The sequence below is a fragment of the Photinus pyralis genome, unplaced genomic scaffold, assembly GCF_008802855.1.
Source record: "Photinus pyralis isolate 1611_PpyrPB1 unplaced genomic scaffold, Ppyr1.3 Ppyr1.4_LG5, whole genome shotgun sequence".
In the NCBI taxonomy this organism is placed as follows: domain Eukaryota; kingdom Metazoa; phylum Arthropoda; class Insecta; order Coleoptera; family Lampyridae; genus Photinus; species Photinus pyralis.
This window is the reverse complement of record NW_022170596.1, coordinates 32,194,606-32,217,816: the sequence shown is the minus strand read 5'-3', so window position 1 is coordinate 32,217,816 and position 23,211 is coordinate 32,194,606. Positions and strand designations below refer to the sequence as shown.

Genomic DNA, 23,211 nt, shown 5'->3' with positions numbered 1-23,211 from the left:
AGTTCAGTAAGGCACATTTGTATGTTTTTGGGAAATACATTTGAAAAAGTATCTACAGTATGTACATCTAATTAAGTGACTATAAATTGTATTCGTTGACGTCGACCCTTACACTTTTACATGTTTAAGACCTTTAATGCCTCCAAAGCTTCTAATTGAGTTAAGTAAGTCGTCTCTAGGGTCTGTTACAGGTTCAAACGTTTTTACACTTTTCCTTTTAGTATTTGTAATTTTTGGTATTGTTGGTGGAGGTGGTGGGATGTTAGTATTTGCTACCTCACTCTCCAAAGAATAAATATTTCCAGATGAATAGGTATTGTACAGAGTTGTTTTTCCATTTAATCGTGAATCGGTAGTATCCGCATCGTTTCCACTCGACACTTTATTAGACTCAACCCTTTTCAATGTAACTTGCGAAAATGGTACATTTGTGTTAGTGGTGTACGTTTTCGTTGAATGATCAGCGCTAATCTTGGACGGTAAGGTGTTCGATAAGTTCCAAGATCTTCGCCGCACGCTTTCATTATCATTGTCAACGCTTCGAAAACCAACGACTGTAGGCCCATATCGACTTTGAGCAAAACTATTAATTCTATTTACTGGTTTTGGTAACGAATCCGCCTCATTGCAGGACTCATTATTTGTACTACACACTTTGTTCGCTGGCTCTGGCATTTCAACGAATTTATTCCTAATATTATTCACCAGTTCGTTTGAATTTATTTGCGTTACAGATTTGTTGTTAACTTCCTTTAGCGGTTTCTTTAGCTCGACCGAACGAACGACGGGCACTCTCGAAATATCAATGTCCAAATCCATGGCGATTGAATGAGGTCGGCCGATGTTTCCGATTTTATTTACATTTGAAAGCGGCTTTCGGTAACCTACGCCGGCGTAGTGGTTGAGAAACCGCGACGAAAACGTGTTGCTCTTTGATTCCGACTCCCCAATTTTGATTATAACGTTACCAGGGGTGGTGGATTTGATCGTTTCCACACCATTCACTTTAATGCTAACGTTATTGGATTTTTCCGGGGAAAAAGTGTCATTGCTTCGATAATCTTTGTCTTCCTTCAGACTTACTTTCGTCTTTGGTCTCTCTGACCAAGTACTGAGGTTAATTGAGGGAGGACCTTGGTACCTGTATGTTTTCGTGGTTAATGTGCTGTCAGGTTTATCTTCCTCAATGAGCGGTGGTGGTGTACTTTGAACTTCTTTTTCAAAAATGTGTTCGGTAGAATTACCAAGCTTAGTCTGGATCATCCTCATTACCTAAATAAAAGTGAGTTAAAAGACCGTTTAATTTGATTTACTCTTACCTCTAAACTTTGAAGCCCTGGAACATCGAGCAAGCTGTTTGATCTGGTCAAACACTCAGTACCATCTTCTGTAAGCTCTTTATAATCATTTAGGGCAACTTGAGATTTCGACCGTTGCACGGGATTTTGGGGCTTCCACTTGTAAATATTATGGTTTGAGGAAGAGAACGATTCGGACCTCATTATATTAGTAGGTGCGTGGTTATTTTTCACAAAGAAATTACTTCTGGTCAGCGCCTTATATTTACCAAACTCCTGAGGTTTCTTGAACGTGTCGTTTTCAACCGCCGAATTTTCCGACGTTTGCCTCAAATTATCATATGGAACTTCATCTTTAACAGGAATCTCGACGTTACTCCTCACACTGTCGTCTTCAAAAATATTTATTTTGCTTTTCGGTTTATCGTATGTAGATATCTGAAAGTTTGGTAAGTGTCTATCGAAAGCCGCATTGTAATCGTCGGCGCAACTATTGTGACGAGACAGAGTTTTACTTCGGCCGTGGTGGATTATATCTTCCAACTCATTGATAACATCTGAATGACTACCATGAACTCGGTCTTCAGAACGCGTATGGTTCGTATTAGAATTTTGAGCAATTTTAAGACTAGTACTAAGTTCTCTATTATAAACTAGGGATTTTCGTTTCTCGAGGTTTTCCAGCGTTAACTTGTTTAACATTGGCCTTTCCTCCTCACTTAAAGTACTGTTGACGTCACTGACCGTCTCTATTTCACTTTGGCGATCTTTGACCCGTTCCAATTTTTCAAAGAGCATCGGATTCGTGATAACGGAGTCCCCTTTAAACTCTTCCAGCGTGACTGTGTCGTAATTGGTCACGTCCGTCATATTAGTTGGACTAAGGTCCCTAAACGCAGTGGGGGGAGACGGGAGCTGGTACTGCCACTCATTTTCCAACTCCGTTTCCGGACCAGTAAAATTACCTTTGGGGTATTCAAACGTACCGGAATTTTCGTAGGTGGGTTTTGAAGGATAGATGTCTGGAGGAGTGGGGTTTTGCATGTACTTGATTTGAGGTCTGTCTACTGATGATGTGAGCTCTCCATTTTGAGCAGGTATTACGCTATTTGTAAAAGTTTTTGTCTTAGACAGGTGACTGGGCGTCGACGCTATGGATGATGATATGCTTGCAGGTGCAGATTGTTTCGTTGGTATTGTCGACAAGGAATCTGTAATACAAATCAAATCATGTAATAAAAGTACATGTTGTGTGCCTATGTGAAGTAATGGTTTTGCAGATCTAAGTAATACTAATTATTGATAATCATTTTTCTAACAAACGTAACAATTATACGCCTGCGCCTAATTTGAAAACAGGTCAGTTGCAGTACATAGATAATGTGGGTCTCCATCACGGTCTCTACCAATGGGTAGTATAGAAAGTGCAATTCAATTGGCCTGTTACGTGTCAAATCTATAGGAAAAGGAAAATCTGGTACCTAGTGATAAACCAAGAATTAGTATGTCAGTAACGTAACAAACATGCAAGACACCTTCACCAACAAAGTGTGTTTGTTAGAAAATCATTATCAGGTGAAATGAATGAAATGTGTTTTAGTATTAGTCTACACATGCCTGTATCACTATCACCACCCACCACCCATTTCTGTGTGTGAAAGTCAGAACCAATAGAGAGATCGTCCAAATCTTGCATGTTGCTCCACCGTCTAATACCCGGCATCTCCATTAAACAAGGGTTGCTGGAGCTACGGTTTGTATCGAATTCCAAATCGTAAATTCCATGCCGTTCTTGTGACACTTTCTTCTGCCTCACCAACACCGGCTTACATTTAAACATATCCAAGTTGAAATCGTTCACTTCGTAATCGTCGAGCATACTCGGTATATGACTTGCGCTTTTTGAGCTTAAGGCCTTGCGTTTGTAGTCAGAACCCAAAACGTTGCTTAGAGACATTCGCTTGTTGAATTTTCGCTGCGAACTGATCGAGAGAAAAGGCGAATTTCCACAGCTCTTCGGTATTAAAGCCACAATGTGTGGTTCACTCGTGCTTTTTGAATAATTCGGAACCAAAGATGCGTTAGTTGGGTGAGTAACATTATTTAATGCGAAAAGTTCACTATCACTAGGTACTTTTTTATTGTAACTTAATGTAGCCCCTACTGTCTTGCTTTCTTCGCTGATAGTTGCGCTATTCTGTACCTGTGGAAAGCGTTTATCTAACTCTACAGGTTTCGATTTAAGCACTGAAAGCTTGGTTTTGTGTTTGGTCCTTGGAAGGGGTACGGGAAATGCTAACATGCAAAAATTCTAAGTTAGAAGTGCTAAATTTACAAAAGCGTTAGTAGTTTCAAGCAATATACATTTAAAACGAAGCATAAATGAAGTTTGGGTTATGCAATAACTGCTGAACACTCAAACAAACTCGCCCATACGACTGCCAAAGAATAAGTCTACGTTTGCTACAAAACTGTTAAAGCTATCATTAGAGTTTTGCTTAGTAATCAGGTAGCTAGGTCTAGTTGGATCATGTATACTCAACTTCTTGTTTATACTATGTTTCGTAGGGGTTAATGAGTGTTCAATGTCGCTATCAGTACTGTTACACTCCCCAAATAGATTTTGTTTAATGTAAGTAATGAGAGGAGTATCATTGCTTGAAAGTTGAGGAAACGAATTGGAGCTACACAAGTCATTTGGAATGCTCTTGTGTGGTTGCAAGTCATTTTCAAAGTTTAACTTAATACGCTTACTTTTCTCATCAGCTTCTAAATCCGGGGTTGAGGCTTGCTCTGAAATATCAGGCGAAACTAGACCGTCTAAGTGCGTTTCTTCGACGCTGGATATCTCAACTGTGCATTTGGTATCGTGCAGTGTTAATGTTTTTGGATTGGACTCACCTTGCGCTTCTACAATGGGACTAGCAACTACGGGACTAGGTTTCTCGACTAAACTCTGCGACTGTAGCAAAGAAGGCGGAGGAGGTGCGGCTTTCTTCTTACGACCTGAAATTTTTTTTTCAGCCACTTGTAGATGTTGACTTTTGATACGTACTTGCTATACTCGTCGTTGACTTAGAAAACTTTAACATATTTGACAAATTTCCGGTACTGCTTCGGTTACTTTCCGAAGATTGACTTTCTTCGTTAACCACCTCGTTTATAATATTGGGTTTGGTTCGCCTTGGAAGTGATAAATTACAATTATCACTCAAAACTGAAGGTTCATGGTAGCCCGAGCTGTCACTGCTATTCCTAGAGTGGCAGATGGTTAAACCATTTTCACTACCTTTCTGCTGTAACTCTGAGGTATTACTGTCGGATATAGTGCTAATTTGACTCGAAGGTTTGCTGTTGGGCAAGTTCTGTTGGGGAGGCTTTGGTGCTGGTCTGCGCTTTCGTTGTGGTGGCTTTGGTTTTTCGGTTATCGGTGATTGTTGCTGTGTAACGGGCAAAATTTGTTGCTGAATACCCGGAGGGGTTACAGAGCGTGAATCATCACTGTGACTAGGAGATATTGAGCGGGTATCACTTGAAACTGATCCAGAACCAAAACTCTGCCGAATTTTTGAGTAGCACAAGAAGTACCATCGCGACTCAACTTACCGATTTGCCTCGCTTAAATATTAGATTAAAGACACCCCCTCCTGTTCGTGCCTGCAACTGTTTACGTTCTTCTTCTTTTTTCAAAGCCATTATGTCGTTGGATGAAAACGTCTGCGATAATCCCGCTGTACCCTTTGCAACCAAATAGACTTCCGTTATTTGGTAATCACTGAGGGTTAACTTTGGATCTAGTACTTCATCTAAGTGACCTAAAAGAAAAATGGCGGTTCACAAGGGGCACAGAGACAGTTTTGTTTGCAGTGGGAGTAATAAAGTGTAGGTATCTACTTCAATTTGCATTAGCAGGTAGGTAAACACAATAAAGAATTTTCCACTATGTTAATATTTGATTTGAAGTATAAATATACATGTAAATAATTTACTGCTCGAGTACGTCATTGCAAATTGTGCGCAAATTATATTTAAAGAAGCTTACATCGATCGATTTCCGCGGCGTGGCTTACCTCGTTTCCATACAGTACACTATTAAGCTTTTAGATAAGAGAATATAATTGTTACTCCTATCTCATGGAGGATTGAGATAAGACACTTACAGCGACAATAATTAAACAAATGACGTGCAGATAAGTGAGAAATACGCAATTCGCCTCAATTGAACCCGTAGAAAATGGGGACATAAATATTTACCTGAAGAAAATTCACATCCCTATTCACTGATCACCAATACTGCAAATCTTACTGCGAACCTTGTTGATCACGTGAAATTCAATTAGCATAAAGAACTTATTTTATACGAATGATTCAGAAGCGGACATAGTATGCATGTAGTATTAATCCCAGGTACAATAAGGAAATTACCTGGATGCCTAAATTCGTACTTTCTAATATCCAAATTTTTTTCATCGCACACTTTCTTCATAATATCTTCAAGGAAAACATATTGGCTCACTCTAATAACGTAGAGTTGATTTCTAGGCAAGTGAACCTGCAACCTGAAGGTACTTTCAAACGGCTGTTGCCCGATCGCCGAAGTTTTAGGTACAGAATTCGTTCTATTCTTCGATACCACTTTAACGTGCTGGGTCTCCAACGAGCCGATTGGCGTATTAGGTTTGTAGGGTAGAATTTTGTCGGTCGGTCCGGAAGTCGACCCCATTTCCAGCGCCTGCAGTATGTGACCGGAGTGTTGGAGATGATGCGCTGTGGTTATTTGTACCAGAAGATCCATCATCGGAGTACTAAAACTTGAACGTTGAGTCGAACTTTTACTAAGTAATAGATTACCTTCTCTCAACGGACATTTTAACGGTTCGACTAGTGGGCAAGTGGATGGTAAGGTCCATTGCCCCGGCTAGCATGTCCGGTGGAGTGTCCTCGGTGATTTGCATCATTGCGGTATTATTTCCAAGCGATCTGCAATAAAAACATGTATAATTAGCATTGCACTTACAATCTTAATTGAGATTAACTCTAAGGTGAGTATACAAAGAGCAACTGTACAGTGAACTTTGAACATATGGTTACCCTTGCATGAAAACTACATCCTTCAATTAATTTGTACTGCACGTGAAATATGAGTGTTTTCCTCACAAATTCCTATGGACACAGTAATCGAATGGTAAATCAATTAGCCACCTCCAAGGAATTGAATACGTTAATTGCGATTTTCTGATCATTTTACGGCACATAAAGAACTTGTTTACGGTGACTCATCAGAAGATGAGTTGATCGTAGCATCCTTGAGGTAACATTGTAAAGAGGCCTTGCGAAGAACGCGACCTCTTAATGGATAAGTAGGTAGGTAAAGTCGTCGTGACTTGAATTCAACCTTCGAATTATTATTGTCATTAGAAATGGTAATAATAAATAAAAACAATTGTCATTACTGCTATAAACGCATGGTCCCTAGCTACACAATGCTCTCATTAGCACGTAAGTTGTAATTAGCCGGCAATTGTAGCGTGGCGTATTCATGCAAGGAGTACAGTAATCGTATTAGTTGTAATAGTAAGAGTAAGCTGGTAATAAGTGAATTAGAAAACTACCACGCCTATTACGTGAGCCGCACACGCGATTTAAATAAGCAATCAAAATTATATAACAATTAGAAAACAAATTGCCTTTACCCACGTTTGCAAATAGAAGTGAAGGGCACATCTTCCGTAACTTTGAGACGTGGCAGTAGTGGAATTGTCTGTAAACCAAAACCTCTTCGAAAAAAGTCTTTTATCATACGTTAATTACAATCAAATCGATTGCGAATAAAAGTGTGTTGGATGTCTTATTAACGTCATTTACCAATTATTACCTATGATTATAAATATTGCATTCTAAATATCGTGCCAAATCTGTTATAACTACCCATTTAAGTATTACTGCAAGACTAAGGTGTGCAATTTTTAAAAACGTTTTATCATCTTTTAGCGTCGAGACGCTTATGCTTTCCCCACAATCTCGTTGGCTTGATAGCTCCATGTCTATCGCTTTAAACGAGTGCAGGTGGATTTTTTATTAAATTTGTAGATCGAAGTTCGTGGATTGGCCAAAAAAAGAAGGCGAGTAAAACATAAGAGGCGAGAACTTTGTATTAAAAGGGCACCAGACGGAAATGGATATAAAGGAAGTTATGGGGGGGGGGGTACGAGTTAGTAAGAGATAACCCTCAGCGTCAGACTTCAGAAGTGCTTACGTGATATTTTATGTGCCGCGTTATTCACTACCACTTTTATTTGTTTGTTCTGGTGATTTCTGTTACAGAAAACGCTGAACGCACCCTTTGAGCTCCCAAGGTTGCGACCCGAAGTTCAAAGTTAATTTTTTTTCGTCGACTTCTTGATATAACGTTTCATTACATACCAGTTTTCGATACAATGGAATTTGATTGATATTCACTTAACCATTGTTTTCTGTGGAAGCCTGTTTTGACATTAATACTTTTTCTGACTACGTGTTGAATTAAAAACGTGTTTGCTTAGAAATAATCGTTGTATCGTTTACTAAGATAGGTTCAATTATCTGGCCAGCAGGAATATTTTTTATTTTCCCTTTTTGTAGACCTGTAGGAATTTGTTTGATTTAAGTGTTTACTTATAATAAATGTATTTTGTCTGCCAAATTGGCAGTTGCGTTATTTCTCCAAAATATACTGGAGTGTTAAGGTTCTGAATATTTTGTTTGAGTTATTTAGATTATCAGTGAAGGAAAAATCAATTGATTTTTTTCCTATTCTTAACTAAATTTTACAGCTGAGTTAGCATGGAAAGTAAACTACTTATTGAATGTTCATTTTGTTTAAATAATAGCTTCATTTATTTTGTTAAACGATTAAGTTGGAATTACTTATGTAGTATTTGTAAAAATCGTTGTAAAACTGATCGCATATTTTCCTCCCACATGGCGATAGTAGCGTTACCGCGGCGTATGCTAACTACTAATTAGTATCAAAGAAGCACGTGTTATCTCCGATTTAAGCAGGTGTTTTGCAGGTAAAGTAAACATACAGATGCAGGTTATTGATCTACGACGGATTTCTGCGGTTATGTCGCTGAAGAGAAGCCTTTTCTTAATGTCTTTACGTTACCCGTCAAAGGGCATTTTTGAATCCATCAAAGGCCCAAGCAATAATTACACCGAAATCATCTAAATCGAGATTCAAGTGCAGTCAAAGAAGTACAGAAGTTCTGAAGCATCATTAGGTTGGTTTTGGTGTTATGTGTGAGTGCGAAATTTTGGATTATTAACACTTTAAGGTAATTAACACTTCTTTTATTAATCTGTTCCATCGATCGCATGTTGCGTGCATTTATTTTTCTAACTCTGAGCGACTATTTTTTGTTTTGTATTTAATAAAGCTCAAATTACGACCTAGATAAGGGCGTTCCTATTAAATTTTTCTATTTCGTACCCAGAATTTTACATCAAGTGTTGATTAAAAATTTGGAATTTTGGACACGATTGAGGTGGTTCCCAAATTAATAAAATTTACGCCAATGTCGAGATTTTCATCGTGGCGGAGGCTGGACGTGCCCTACAAAAATTATAATTATTTCTTTTAAAGGTTTTGTTAGTACCTACCGGAATTTAAATGACCTAGGGGTTAATGACCCGTTTGCCATTGCATATTATAGCAGTGTAAATTGTGAGTCAAAAAATAATATGGCAAAGCCTTGAAACCCCTATATTCATTCAAATTGTTAATTTTAAAACAAACGCCACTTATTCTTAAATTTACGTAACTTTTTTACTTTATAAATTTTATAAAAATTTGGGTTAGTTCAATATTTGCTGAGAAGTATGATGTTCCATACCAAAAATGGTCAATTTTGCTGGACGGAAAAATACAGTAGAAATATATGCAACCACAGAATCAGAAAAAGAAGTAATATAACGGAATACACCTATTAACATATAACATCAGACGCGAAAATGAAAAACTCCATGGAAGAACAATTAGGCAAAATTAAATGGGACGTCATTTTATGACCATCTGAAGTCATAGTGGAGAAAACTTAAAATACATTTTGTTACCGAATATTGTTTACGATGATTTTAAACTCATTCTTCCTTGATCTGACAACATAAAACTCATTCCTGACAACATAAAATATGCTAATGGTTGAAATATAAAAAAATTGAAAAATATGTGATTCAATATTTAGAAAAATGAAATCTAGCATGCCGTGTGCCATACCACACAGATAAGACCTACATCAACTTGTTCAATGGCCCGTATGAATAACAGTAAGCAAATGCTTATACTTCAAATTCAAATTCAAAGTAAATACGACATAACCGCAACTGCCCCTTCATACTGGTCTGTTTAGCATGGTTTAGCAGTGCTGCACTGCGTCCTGTCCTGTGCGAAGGAGCATTTACGAGTATTTACTTTGAATTTTTTAAGTATAAGCATTTGCTTACTTTTATTCATACGGGCCATTGTTTCGTTTTGAAAATTTACTTTTTCGCGATACGATGTACCCGTGTAGCGCAACAAACACACGCGCATCCTAATAGCACACGACATGCTAAATTTTATAGGTTTCTAAATATTGAATCACGAATTTCTCCATTTTTTTCGTACATAAACCATATGCATATTTTATGTTATCGTACAGTAAATTAATTACTCTTTTCAAATATCTTTAAAAACACGTAGCCATTGCATTTGAAAAACAAAAGTTGTTTCCAATTCCGGTAAAATCGAAAGTTTCTTTTTTTTTAGCATCAGCTTTTGCTATTTGCCACATACGTCTCATATATCAAACATCACATTTGTTATATCATATATTGAGGTTAATTGTTTTTATAAATTTAGTTATCGAATCGAAAACTGCTTTTTTACCTTAGGCTTTGAATATAAAATTTTATATTCAAAGCCTTAGGCCAGGACACATGTAATGTTTAAAGGACGTTGGACACCGTTATCATTTAGCTCTTTTAATAGAGTTTTAATTGCGTCTGCATAATTTGGACATTCGAAGAATAAATGGTTTAGGTCTGCCGTTGGTCTATTACCACAGGTACAATTTGGTGAATCGAGTATACAGGAAGTTTCAATATGCGATCGGATAGATCGTAATGTCACATATATTTGACAAATTTTTAGTACCTCACAGACCAATTAGGAAAGGCGTATAACAGGGGATGTTTTTTTTTCAAAACTTGTCTCATTAGCAACTAGAAAACGTTGCCTATGACAAATACAGATGAAAAAAAGTCACAGATTATAAATATCTTGGAAAAATAAACAAAGAAAACCAAACAAGTAAAAAGGGGTGAGATTAGCTTATTAAAATGGATCTTAAATGATAATAAAGTACAGTAGTAGTTAAAAATGAAGGTATTGGACCCGTCTATCCTCGCTAATTACATACGTCTACCAAGCATGGAGATTAACTAAAACAAACATGGATAAATTAATGAAAACGCAAACACCCACAAGATAGCAATATTATGCCTCTTATAGGATAAAAAAAGTCACGGCATTCATCGCACTGTAAAACTGGTCGCCTGTGAGTTAGATTATGCTATGATATCATTATCGAAAATAAAGGCAAAATAAAATAAAAATAAAAACATATATTCATCTCTATCTAACCCAGGCGAATAATGATATAAGTATTGCAATGAGTGGTTACCTGCGACTGTTTTTGTACTACACGATAGCATTGTTTAAATAAAGTATTTAAACAATGACAATAGCTAAATTAAGAGACAAAATGCAAAATAAGTAAATAAAAATCAATAGCCAAAGATGCAACTGAACACCTATCCAGATTGTAACTTCAGACAAAGGGTGGAATACCACGTCAAAAAAATAGAGATCATGACCAGGACGGAGAACAACAGGAGAAAAAGTATAAAGTGAGAGAACTTGGATAAATTAAAGGGAAAAGAAGAAATCCACTGGTCCTAAGATGTGCACTGCTGACTTCAGTTGGAACACACTGCAAATATGGGAAACTGTGATTTGTAAATGAAAGTTGTGTTTCCTTTCTCATTTGACCGTTTTGATAATTTTTCTTGTGGATTGAAGCAGAATTATGAATAGTGCGATTTTAAGATGACAGCATTTAGGATCCCCCAAACGAGTCACTTCTTTGTAACATCATTCTTCAGAATTCCATCACACTTCCGTTAACTTCTAAATCGAACAATTGCATAAATGCTTTGTTATTTTAAACTAATGCGTATAGGTAATTCTTGTGTATAGATTTAACGTCGTAATACAAATACCTCTCAGCTCGACTACTCAATATAAATTATTAATGATCTATTAGTCACGTAGGAATTTAATAACCACATGATATATAATAATAGGAATATTATAATGCACCGCAATCAAAATTCTACAGAATGCTATTTTGTAATTTTAAATATGTGTGTGTTTAAATAATTCAATATCCCCATAACGCGACCCCGATGAGCAACCCGATAGTGAATAAATCACAAATTTTACGACTAAAAGCTCTTAATAGTCATTTTGTATAATTATACATTATTATTCGTTCCTTCACTCTACTTACGTAATAATATATTATAGCCACATTATAGAGCTATTAGAATTTGGCCTTCATAAAAAAACTTCTAAGGCTAAATTAGATTTTCTAAATATTACCACGTATAGTTTTCGAGATACTTGTAAGAATTTTGCGAGGGTGGGCCGTAGCGTAGGTCACTCTATGAATAATTCAACAGAGCGTACTCATCAATATGAATAAATTCTATTGAATTCTGACGTAGTGCATAATTTTACGTTATTCGTAAATGAATGTCGGAAACGAATCGCCAGGATTGCAGTCACCTCAGAAGGATTAACAGGTACATTAATGACAGTAACTTTCTCATGCCAGAATATTACCGTAAACGTAAAAGGCGTCTCAGTACACGAATCCTGTCTAATTAGAATTAATTAGACGCGAACTGTCATTGCATAATTAAGAAGTAACTTCACATGCACGTCGCCAACCTGATCCCATGCAAGTAAAGTATATAAACCAACATCAGAAGAAATTATTGTTTTGTGGTTTCTATTCTAGTCCTTCGACCGTAAATCTGTTAATGACCTACTGTACATTTAGCTTTCAATTAATTTCTATCGTATTCAAGCAATTTAGTATTGTTTGTATATGCACTTTACGACCACTTTCCCTCCCTACAAAGTATGTTACGCACATTAGTTTCTAATTAGTGTTTCAGCAGCCATCAAACGCTTAAATCAATATAACAATATTATGGATGACGTGATTTATAATTAATTCAACCTACGAGACGGGTAAAAGGAGGTGCAAGGGGTAGCAGTCATTAAATCAATTATCGATAATAATAATTTATTGGATCTTCCCTCGCAAGATGTTTTATTTATAATAAAACGATGATTGCCATTGTAAAACTTATGGCTACCTAATTATACGCCTTTCCACCTTGGATAGCTAACAAAAAAAAAGAAAATAATCGAGGTAGGTTTGGCATCTAATTACATTAACCGCTTGTAAAGGTTCATCTTCGATGCAATGTCAAGAATTTCCGACGGAGTGAAGTTTATTAATGAATCTGGATTGGCGAAATTGAATTCTCTAAAAATTAGTTTGTTGGTAATTAAAGTTACTATTTAAGAGCTTATTTGAGTTTAGTTAAGGTGAAAGTCTTTGCTATAAATTATTATAAATAACGATTGTGACATTTCTTCATAAAAAACGTCTGTGGTCAATTGCCAATTTGGGCAAAGGAGTAGAGGAAGCAATGGACTGATATATCCCATCGACATCGAAATTAAGATTTTGATCAAATGTAAACTACACCTAGAAGTGGATTGACAAAATTTGTTTTTGATTCTTTAATAGGGCAGCAGGTTTTTGCGCTTCTTGAAACAAAATTTTGGAAGATATGTTTTCGGCAAATAAGCATTTTATTTCTCTACAGAATCTCTTTGTAGCTTAGTCCACTGTTTTTGCAATTTTTTTTATTCCTTAGAAATAATACTTTCCCTTCTGCTTTAGAAATAGAAAATAGTCTCAAGGGGCTAAATCTAGTGAATAGCTGGATGCGGTAGCCGTTCGTGGCCCAATTTATGGATTCTTGCCATGGTGACTGCACACTCGTGTCTCGTGTATTTTAAAGGGGGTTAAGTGCGCCTGAGTGAGATTATGTAGCTACGAATCAGTGATCTTTAAAGCGCAATTCCTCAATAGCTAATCGATCGATTGAAAAAAAAACATTAGTCAAATGATCGATATTTTAGAGCTGTCCCGCAGTAGTCAATAACTCGACGGAACTGGAGGTCTTCGAATCAAACCTCCGATGGCCACCAAAGGTGCCTATGAGGCAATCTGTCCCACAAAAAAAGAAGAACCTCAAATAAAGTGCCCTGGTGGGACGAGGGACCCTCTTTCTTGCGCGCGACTAGGAAGCTTTGTAATAAAACAAAAGACACGAGAGGTGGGGTTCATATCGAACTATACACTCGCCGAACACAATAAGGCCAGAAGAAAGGCAAAACGTGGCTAGTGTAGTAGGTACTGCGATGAAATTGAACAAATTCCAGAAGGCGCCAGACTCCAAAATAACACCGGGGGTAGAATCGGTTCCTTGAAGAAAATTGAGGGAGACCATGGAGTTTTTTCTTCTATCACACTTTCCTGGATCAAAGACCTTCGCTGAAAATGATGCGGGCGAACTCTGGAACCACTTCTCAGGGGGAACAGAGGAGATTGGGGTTTGGCTCTACAGATAGTGAACCTCACCAAACTTAGATGGGAAGTAAAGACTTTCCATCCGTATATAAATCTTCAGAGATCGATGGAATCTGTCCTGCTCTACTACAACAAGGCCCACTAGCCTCCACGCTATGTACGTTACTAAGGGTTTTGTCCTGGGATTCATACCTATGGCGTGGAGGGACATAAAAGTCGTATTCATACCGAAACATGAGCGAGACTTATACGCCCAAGAGAAGGCGTTTAGACCCATCTAATCTGGTTAAAATAGACATTTCAAATTACAACATTTCCGACAGAGCTGAATTTTAGTAGAGACCTTCGATGCACCAGTAGAAATAAAATGATAAAAGTTCCCATAGATCCCATGTGTGCTAGAAAAGTTATTCAAGGTCAGAGGCCTAAATTTTCGGTTACTGTCTACATGATATGCACACATTTTCACACCACCTGTGAGGTGATGGCACTTGGCAAGCTTTTTAACGTGATTTCCCCGGTAGGCCTACTCCACGATCAGTTATGACGGAGTTTTATGGGAAAAAGCTGTATTTACTACATGGTGATTGGTTTTGAACTTGATATCTGATTTCTGCTAATTTTTTAATGTTAATCCTACTCTTCAAATTCAACTTCAACAGTCATGTCTTCTTCTTACTGGACGTTCATAAATTGTTAAACTGAACATAAATCAGCTGTCTCTTCGTCGATATCAGATGAATCTTCGTCTATTGGATTCAATTGAACATTCGAGCAAGATTGACCTTAACAATTCTACAGCCACATTTAGCACTACAACCTTTGTTGCAATTACAAAAATTAATGGCTAGGAGTTTTTTCGGAGGAGGTGGGAGTATACTTTGAATCGATTCCAAAGTATTATTTCTTAATTTCCAACCCCAGTCTTCGGGGTTCAGTTGATTGTTACTTAACCATGTCTGAACTTGATAGTATACTCGATACAAGTGATAATGAGCAGAAGCCGATGTTGGAGTACTTGTTTATTGTTCCATGTTTTTAGCGCATTTTTGCAAATTTATTTGTAAAAAGTAGCTTTTAATCTCACTTTGGCTGGCTGGCTGGCTGGCTGGCAGCAAATGTGGGCGCGTAGAAGAACTCTTGTAGAAAGGCAACGGGTGTACGTGTATCTACAGGGCCGTGAAATTTGTCAACCTTAGGGACATGGCTACATGATGTGGGGTTGGCGACATCTGGGCGTCATCCTCGAGCGTAGTATACTAACGTGAAGGTTTTTCAGTTTTTTCCTATCTTCTACTACAGTTTTGGTCCGATTCTTTTGAAATTGGTGTCGTCGGAAAGATGTTGTAAACGCGCACAACTCCTGCGTGGCGGAATTTTGTTTTTTGTCATAGGGGCGAAATTAACGACCTTTTGCGAGGCGCGCGCGCGCGTCTTCGAGAAGTAGTCAGGCGCCTTTTACCTTCCGTTGCGAACTCACGCGGTTTAACGTTTCGTGAATCTCGAATCGCTGTCTCTCTTTCTCGTGTCGCCAATAGAAGTGAATTGCGAGTGAACGGGACGTCGGAAGTGGGTACCGTAAAAGAGAATGTGGTAGCCCGCGACACGATCTCACTGATGGTGGAGTCAAATCTTCAAACGCGAATTGCGGGTGAACGGGACGTCGGAAGGGGGTACCGTCAAAGGGAATGTGGTAGCCCCCGACACGATCTTCCTGATGGTGGAGTCAAATCTTCAAACGCGAATTGCGGGTGAACGGGACGTCGGAAGGGGGTACCGTCAAAGGAAATGTGGTAGCCCCCGACACGATCTTCCTGATGGTGGAGTCAAATCTTCAAACGCGAATTGCGGGTGAACGGAACGTCGGAAGGGGTACCGTCAAAGGGAATGTGGTAGCCCCCGACACGATCTTCCTGATGGTGGAGTCAAATCTTCAAACGCGAATTGCGGGTGAACGGGACGTCGGAAGTGGGTACCGTAAAAGGGAATGTGGTAGCCCGCGACACGATCTCACTGATGGTGGAGTCAAATCTTCAATCGCGAATTGCGGGTGAACGGGACGTCGGAAGGGGTACCGTCAAAGGAAATGTGGTAGCCCCCGACACGATCTTCCTGATGGTGGAGTCAAATCTTCAAACGCGAATTGCGGTGAACGGGACGTCGGAAGGGGGTACCGTCAAAGGAATGTGGTAGCCCCCGACACGATCTTCCTGATGGTGGAGTCAAATCTTCAAACGCGAATTGCGGGTGAACGGGACGTCGGAAGTGGGTACCGTAAAAGGGAATGTGGTAGCCCGCGACACGATCTCACTGATGGTGGAGTCAAATCTTCAATCGCGAATTGCGGGTGAACGGGACGTCGGAAGGGGGTACCGTCAAAGGAAATGTGGTAGCCCCCGACACGATCTTCCTGATGGTGGAGTCAAATCTTCAAACGCGAATTGCTGGTGAACGGGACGTCGGAAGGAGGTACCGTCAAAGGGAATGTGGTAGCCCCCGACACGATCTTCCTGATGGTGGAGTCAAATCTTCAAACGCGAATTGCGGGTGAACGGGACGTCGGAAGTGGGTACCGTAAAAGGGAATGTGGTAGCCCGCGACACGATCTCACTGATGGTGGAGTCAAATCTTCAAACGCGAATTGCGGGTGAACGGGACGTCGGAAGGGGGTACCGTCAAAGGAAATGTGGTAGCCCCCGACACGATCTTCCTGATGGTGGAGTCAAATCTTCAAACGCGAATTGCGGGTGAACGGAACGTCGGAAGTGGGTACCGTCAAAGGGAATGTGGTAGCCCCCGACACGATCTTCCTGATGGTGGAGTCAAATCTTTAAAAGCGAATTGCGGGTGCACGAGGAAAGTGGGAAGCGGTTAGTGAATGTAGTAGCCTTCGACAAGATCTGTTATTGATGGTTGAATCGAAAGTGGCTAATAGAATACTGATCTGCCACACAAAAATGCGCTGAAGTCCCTTCGATCTCAAACGAGGACTTTGATAATTTTTTTTTCAATTTGCACTGACTGACTATATATTCCAGTAAACTTAATAAGAAGTTAAATTCCCTCAAAATGTGTATGACAAGGATTGCGATCATTTTTCAATATATACGACTGCGGTGGGCAGTTTTCAAATAAACTTCAACTGTTAAGTTACGACACAGCTGTAGATAATGCAAATTTTCACCAATAAAACTTTTATTGAATTGGAATAGCTTTAACCGAATTCATTTCGTACATATTGGGTCAAGCGATTCTTTCATGCGTCAAATTTACGTCATAAGTTGTTAAATTTTTCCTCGTCCCAGTAAACCCAATTTAATTCAGCAAAAGGACAATGTTTAATCTAGTGTCATAAAGCAGCTCTGAAAGCTCTCTGAAATCTTTAATGCATATACGCAGAGATAATCTCAAGAGAAACGTATAAAGTTACATTTGCATTTGCTTTCTTTTTTGGAATTGGGACTCTAAAAAGTATTTCTGTTGTAAAGTGACTTATGATGTGTCCTGGGACCAATGAAGTTTTATGTAGGGGAAGGTAAATATAAAATGAAGTCTCGAAATTTGTTATATTATGTTTCTTTCTTTCTGTTTTAATAATTTATTTTTAATTCTGACATGATCAAATTAACATTTTTGACGATAGTGGCTACGCGTATTTGCGTAATTATAAATTTCATGCAACAAATAACTTTTGAATTAACGCAAATATTTTCATGAAGGATCACTTTACGACGATGAAGAAGACTACAGTTGATGGGTCCTCTACGTAAGGGGCATAGGACACTACACATTTTCTTATATCTTTTAGGTTCTTATTAACCATAAAAGCCCCTCAACTGTAGCCTTCATCATCGTAAAGTACTCTCGCATGAAAATTGGCGTTTATTAAAAAAATAAAACAAGTTTATAATGTTATACATATCATTAAATTGCTTGTATAATCGATACAAATCAGGGTAGATATTATACTAATAGTGTTATAAATTGGAAAATGAAAAATAACACGGCAGCTTACTTTTCGTTGTGTAAGTTTTAGCATAAACTTTATAGTAGGGGAGCTAACACGAAATCCACTGAACGAGAATGATCAAAATTTTAACCGATGGTGTTCCATTTTGCCCTATCAGAGTATGCTAAAATCGATCGTCTGCCGCCTCAGGTCATACGACTTAAGGCGCTGCGGGTACTTCTTGTGGTACCAATTCTGAAAGGTTGTTTTTCGAAAAAATAAGTTATATACCAAATGAAAACGTTGATAATAGCTCTTAAAAAAATATTTAAAAAAATCCCGCGCATTTGATAACTCCGTAAAAAAACAATTCTTAGTCGGTTTTTCACGAACTTTCTACGGATATAACTAGGTTACGGTGGGACGAATGAAGCTGATTTTTTTTACAGACTCATGATAGGTACTACTAATGACTTAACGGTGTTTCGTTTTTAAATTTTGTCTCTAATTACAAGATTATCTTATTAGCTTAACATTATAAGATATCTTATAATTAGAGAAAAAATTTAAAAAAGAAACACTCTCATAGTCATTGGCTGTAAAAAAAATCAGCTTCATTCTTCCAACGGTAACCTAGTTATATCCGTACAAAGTTCGTGAAAAACCGACTAAGAATTGTTTTTTTACGGAGTTATCAAATGTGCGCGATTTTTTTAAATGTTTTTTTAAGAGCTATTATCAACGTTTTCATTTAGTGTATAACTTATTTTCTCGAAAAACAACCTTTCAGAATTGGTACCACAAGAAGTACCCGCAGCGCCTTAAGTCGTATGACCTGAGACGGCAGACGATCGATTTTAGCATACTCTGATAGGGCAAAATGGAACTCCATCGGTTAAAATTTTGATCATTCTCGTTCAGTGGATTTCGTGCTAGCTCCCCTACTATTAGTACATCCATGATATCAAAAGTAGGTACCTATTTTGTCATTTTTCCAAATAAATTTGTTTACAAATAAACATTTTGCTTTATAATCTTAATCTAGCCCTTTAGCAAAAAAATGACAAAATTTAGTTCGCCCTATAAAATCAAATTAGTTGGTTGTTTTTCCAAACAAAAGTGGAAATAATTGAAGATTTTTTTATACCAGCTTAATCCCGGCCTTAACCAAAGAGATCTCATAAAATTTACACCCTTGCCATGAAATCGAATTGATTTATCGTTTTTCCGCCGAAATTTGTAAATAATTGACGATTTTCTCTATCAACTTAATCCGGACTTTAACCAAATACATGTGACACAAAATTTAGATCCACGTCACGAAAGAGAAATGACGTAAGGAAATGTAAGAATTTGAAGAACCTGAAAAATCTAAAGAAATGAAAAAATGAAAGAATCGGAAACTTAAAAGTACACAGAATTCTGAAGAAATGAAAGATTTTAAAGAATCTGTGTACGAATTTTTAGGCAAATAAACTTCTCTATGATTGAAATATATTACATTCTATAAAGTATCAAATAAACTACCAATTCTATTCAGACACCCTCATCCAGCTTCTTCTCCCTTCCTCTCTCGAACCATGCACTCCACGTTATGGAACATTTAAAAAACGAATCCAAAGAATAAGGAGAGCCCAAGGGAGAGCCTAATGGACCAGAATCTGAAGTTTGTCTTCTAAATGTAAAGAAAAAAGAACAAACTAAAAATTCAATTTTTTTGCCTAGAAAGCCCTAAATATGGCAATAATTTAGACACCAGAAGCTTCAATTTACATCCTTCAATTTCTAGTACCAATAGTAACCACTACCTCATTATTTTCTGTTTTACGACTGAAAATGCCGAATTTAGAAGCTTTAGGATTCTGATCGCTTTAGAAAGGGTCTAATTTGCACTCCATAAATTCAAGAGTTTGAACTTAGAAAGTCCTAAATGTGCAAATAATTTTAAAAATTCCATCTACAAAGCGCCCAACTCTAAATTCTTAAATTTTTTGTAATTACTAATCCTTCTAAAAATTTGCCAGAAAACACTGAATTTTGGCAAATTTCGGATTCTGAAAGCTATAAAAGAATAAAATGTGCACTCTTTAATGGAGAGATTGGGATAAATTCAGGATTTTCGCATTAGAAAGCTTTACATGAGACAATAATTTTAAAAAAAATCGGAATACAGAAACCCCCAACTATACATTTTTAAATTTCTAACTAAATAATTGGGATATTATTAAAGGAACGGGGATATTCCTTAATCGTTGCATCTGGCATCAAGGGGTGGGACTTTAACGCTACGTTTATAAAAAAAATTGCTGTGACCATCACAGATACCACCCGCACACCGGCTCATGCGCGATTCTGCCCAAAAGTTTGGCAGTTCTTCCCTTTTATGACTAAGAATATGTTTACCAAATTTGGTTCCAATCGGTTCAGCTGTTTAGCCGAAAATGAGATCACCGACCGACATCATCGAAATTTGGTTTGATTCGTGTTCCTGGTGCTTCAAAACGTGTATTTATTTATTTACTTTGCCTTTATTTTTGGGTGGGCGGGGTTTCAGTGTATTTTCGTCCAGAAGGGGGGAGAGTCATTTGTGACCTCAAGGCAGGCCCCAATGCAACATCTACTAACGTCCGGATAGTAAAAGTGCCAGATTTCTCTTGATAATTGTTTATTACACATCTAGTAGTGAGCTATGTTTGTTTCCGATGAACTGGTGGTTTTTTTAACTAAATCTAAGGAGCTACAGCTAACCTTAGAAAAATAAACAGCAAATTACTCACCCAGATTTAGCATTTCCCCTTTCACTTGGTTTAACAAAAACTTGTGCCTATTAATATAATTGTACATTATCAAACCTAACCAATTTCTTTTTTAAATACAACTCGTATGAATTCAATATTGTCGGTCGTATGATTAAAGAATAATAGTAAATACGTTAGGAAAGGCCAAAAGTTGTACTATCAAAAGGGGAATATTTGTATTTAGCTACGGTATGCGAAATTGTAGTTGTAACAGGAAATGGAGAATTTGTTATACAGCTTATATGGTCAGTTATTTAATAGAAAAAAAGCAAGAGTCGCACAAATGGATCCTAAAGGGCATTACAGGCCTTTCTTCTGATTCGACCCACTATTGTTAATAATATCGAATTACCATTTGCCGTTTCGGTGATCCTCATACAATCGAAAGTCGGTAATCCTGCGAGGATACAAACGTACGATTCAGAACCGCTATATGTAGGAACGGTGGTAATAAGTTTAAATGACGCTATAAACACATTGCCCCTTAATAAGAGAATGTCTAAATACGTTGAAAATCATTCCTCATTACAATGGACCAATACTAATTACATTTTCATTATGTTTCAGGGGAGCATCCTGCAGCAATGCAACATGGAGGACAACTACGTCTGGAATATCCCCTATCTGCGTGTTTTCTTAGTGTATTTGTTGCCCTGGTGGGACCATAAACTGAACTTGAAACATCAATTGTGTTCCCGGTCCTTGACGTCTTTACTACATGAGATCGAAAGGAGAGAACATCTCATACAAAGTAAAACTATTCGTGACCCCGCTCTAAAAAACGAGAACTCTACAGAGCGTAATAAATAAATGTGTTAACTTAGGGTTCGGTGTTTAAATTGAAATTGTGAAATATATAGACGCATAGCGACCTTTAAATCTACATCTTATCTTAAACCTAAAAATAAGATGTGTTAAAGTTTTACAAAAGACTTGTGGTTTACGCTCAAACTGTTATTATAAATTTTTGTTCAGGTTTTCCATGTTAGTATAAAAGAATTTTTATACACATAGCTTTGCATAAACTGGTTTGAACTGTTGTTGGTGCAAGGCATTCGCGAAATGTTTTAAATCTTATTACTTAGCGATTAATTACTTTAAGGTATCTAATTTATAAGAATTCTGAGGCATCGTGATCCTTTTGTCAATGAAATGAAAGAAAGTTACCTCACCCAATATATTTTCGTTATGGCAAGTTCAGAGTTATTTCATCAAAATAAATACCTATTCCATGTAAATACCTAGAATGTGCTAAGATAGTTTTTATGAAGCAACTGTACGTCCTTATATATCATTTTACATAATGTAAATAGCTATTTTAAGTGTAAAACTTCTACTTCTGTTAAGTGTGCAAATTACATAAATAAAATGCATACCAAGACCGTCTCATTAATATGTAATACAAATTAGAGTTTACTAAATCACGGCGAAATTAAAGTAATTAAAGTAAATGTACATTGCCGCTTTGATAATGCGACATACTTTAAGGATATGAAAACAGCCGTAAAACAGAGGGATGGCAGAGCAAAGCTCTCTAACTTTACAACCTTTAAAGGTCATTGAGTATAAAGTAGGAGCAGGCCCATTTTCATTAAAGCACCAACAAAAGTTTTTCCCTACAGGAATGGGGCGTTTGGTTTTAATAACTAACGCACCTTGAATTGCGGCATTGAAAACAACATCCAACCTAAGATAAATACCCGACGTACACCATTGTACGCGATGGTATTGTTTAACCCCCTGGAATGCTTCAATTTGTTCTTCTTTTTAGGGGATTTAATTCAAATAAGCTGTTTGCTTAGGACCATAATCTGAAATAATAATTTTCCAAGATTATTTGTTTTATAACGGCATTAACTTTATTTTGCTTAGTTTAATTACGTTTTCGGCGGTTTCATTATTTGGATACATACTTCTCGTTTTTAATACGAAACTTATGCAAATTCTTTAAATTACACGCGGACGGTTTTAAAGACTGCTATTACTTTCAAAGGATTAGGAAAGCTCGTTTACATATTGGGTATTTTAGGGTGTAGCTACCTAAATTCGGCACACTTGTTTCATGTTTACGAGAGCTGAAAAAGGTATGTGAATCAATCTTCGAGACGCCTCCAGAAAACATTTGTCAAATTACACCTTCGAAACTGGTGAAGTCGTTGGAGTGGAATAAAATGCAAGACAATGTCAGATAAGAAGACTATTGGTAATTTTTTGTACAGATTGCAAGCAGCGACGTGTTACAGGACGGCGGGCTTGGGTGTCCACTATGTTTATAATAACTCGTTTATTTTTAAAAAGTGCCAAATAATTTTATATTATTTCCTCTTTACAAACATAAAGCAGCATATTTAATTCCACATGATTAAGTACTACTTTACATATATACCTGTTGTAGGAAAATAAATATG

At 37.4% G+C, this 23,211-nt stretch overlaps 1 protein-coding gene across 7 annotated transcripts; it reads right to left on the bottom strand.

Annotated features, from left to right (window-relative positions):
* Positions 1–2: 2 nt before the first annotated feature.
* LOC116172580 lies at positions 3–6,605 on the bottom strand. Of its 7 annotated transcripts, XM_031489803.1 has the most exons (10): positions 6,335–6,401; positions 6,150–6,278; positions 5,724–6,103; positions 4,905–5,113; positions 4,354–4,855; positions 4,200–4,304; positions 4,053–4,151; positions 2,916–3,593; positions 1,320–2,509; positions 3–1,272 (listed from the first exon to the last, which is right to left on the bottom strand). In XM_031489803.1, the coding sequence occupies exons 1-10, from the start codon at positions 6,379–6,381 to the stop codon at positions 109–111; spliced, it is 4,503 nt and encodes a 1,500-aa protein (XP_031345663.1). In that variant the 5' UTR covers positions 6,382–6,401; the 3' UTR covers positions 3–108. The 7 variants fall into 7 exon arrangements, with proteins under 7 accessions (XP_031345663.1, XP_031345662.1, XP_031345661.1 ...); XM_031489802.1 differs by having other exon boundaries at positions 4,053–4,304; positions 6,390–6,605; XM_031489801.1 differs by having other exon boundaries at positions 4,053–4,304.
* Between the last annotated feature and the right edge of the window lie 16,606 nt (positions 6,606–23,211).

What these genes read in the sequence shown, in the direction of transcription:
- LOC116172580 (XM_031489801.1), bottom strand. Translation starts at nt 6,381, where the DNA reads ATGTTCAAAGTTCACTGTACAGTTGCTCTTTGTATACTCACCTTAGA. An exon ending in TATTTAAGCGAGGCAAATCG is followed by an intron (nt 4,856 to 4,904) that starts GTAAGTTGAGTC and finishes AAAATTCGGCAG; the next exon opens with AGTTTTGGTTCTGGATCAGT. An exon ending in GGGTGGTGATAGTGATACAG is followed by an intron (nt 2,510 to 2,915) that starts GCATGTGTAGAC and finishes TTTGTATTACAG; the next exon opens with ATTCCTTGTCGACAATACCA.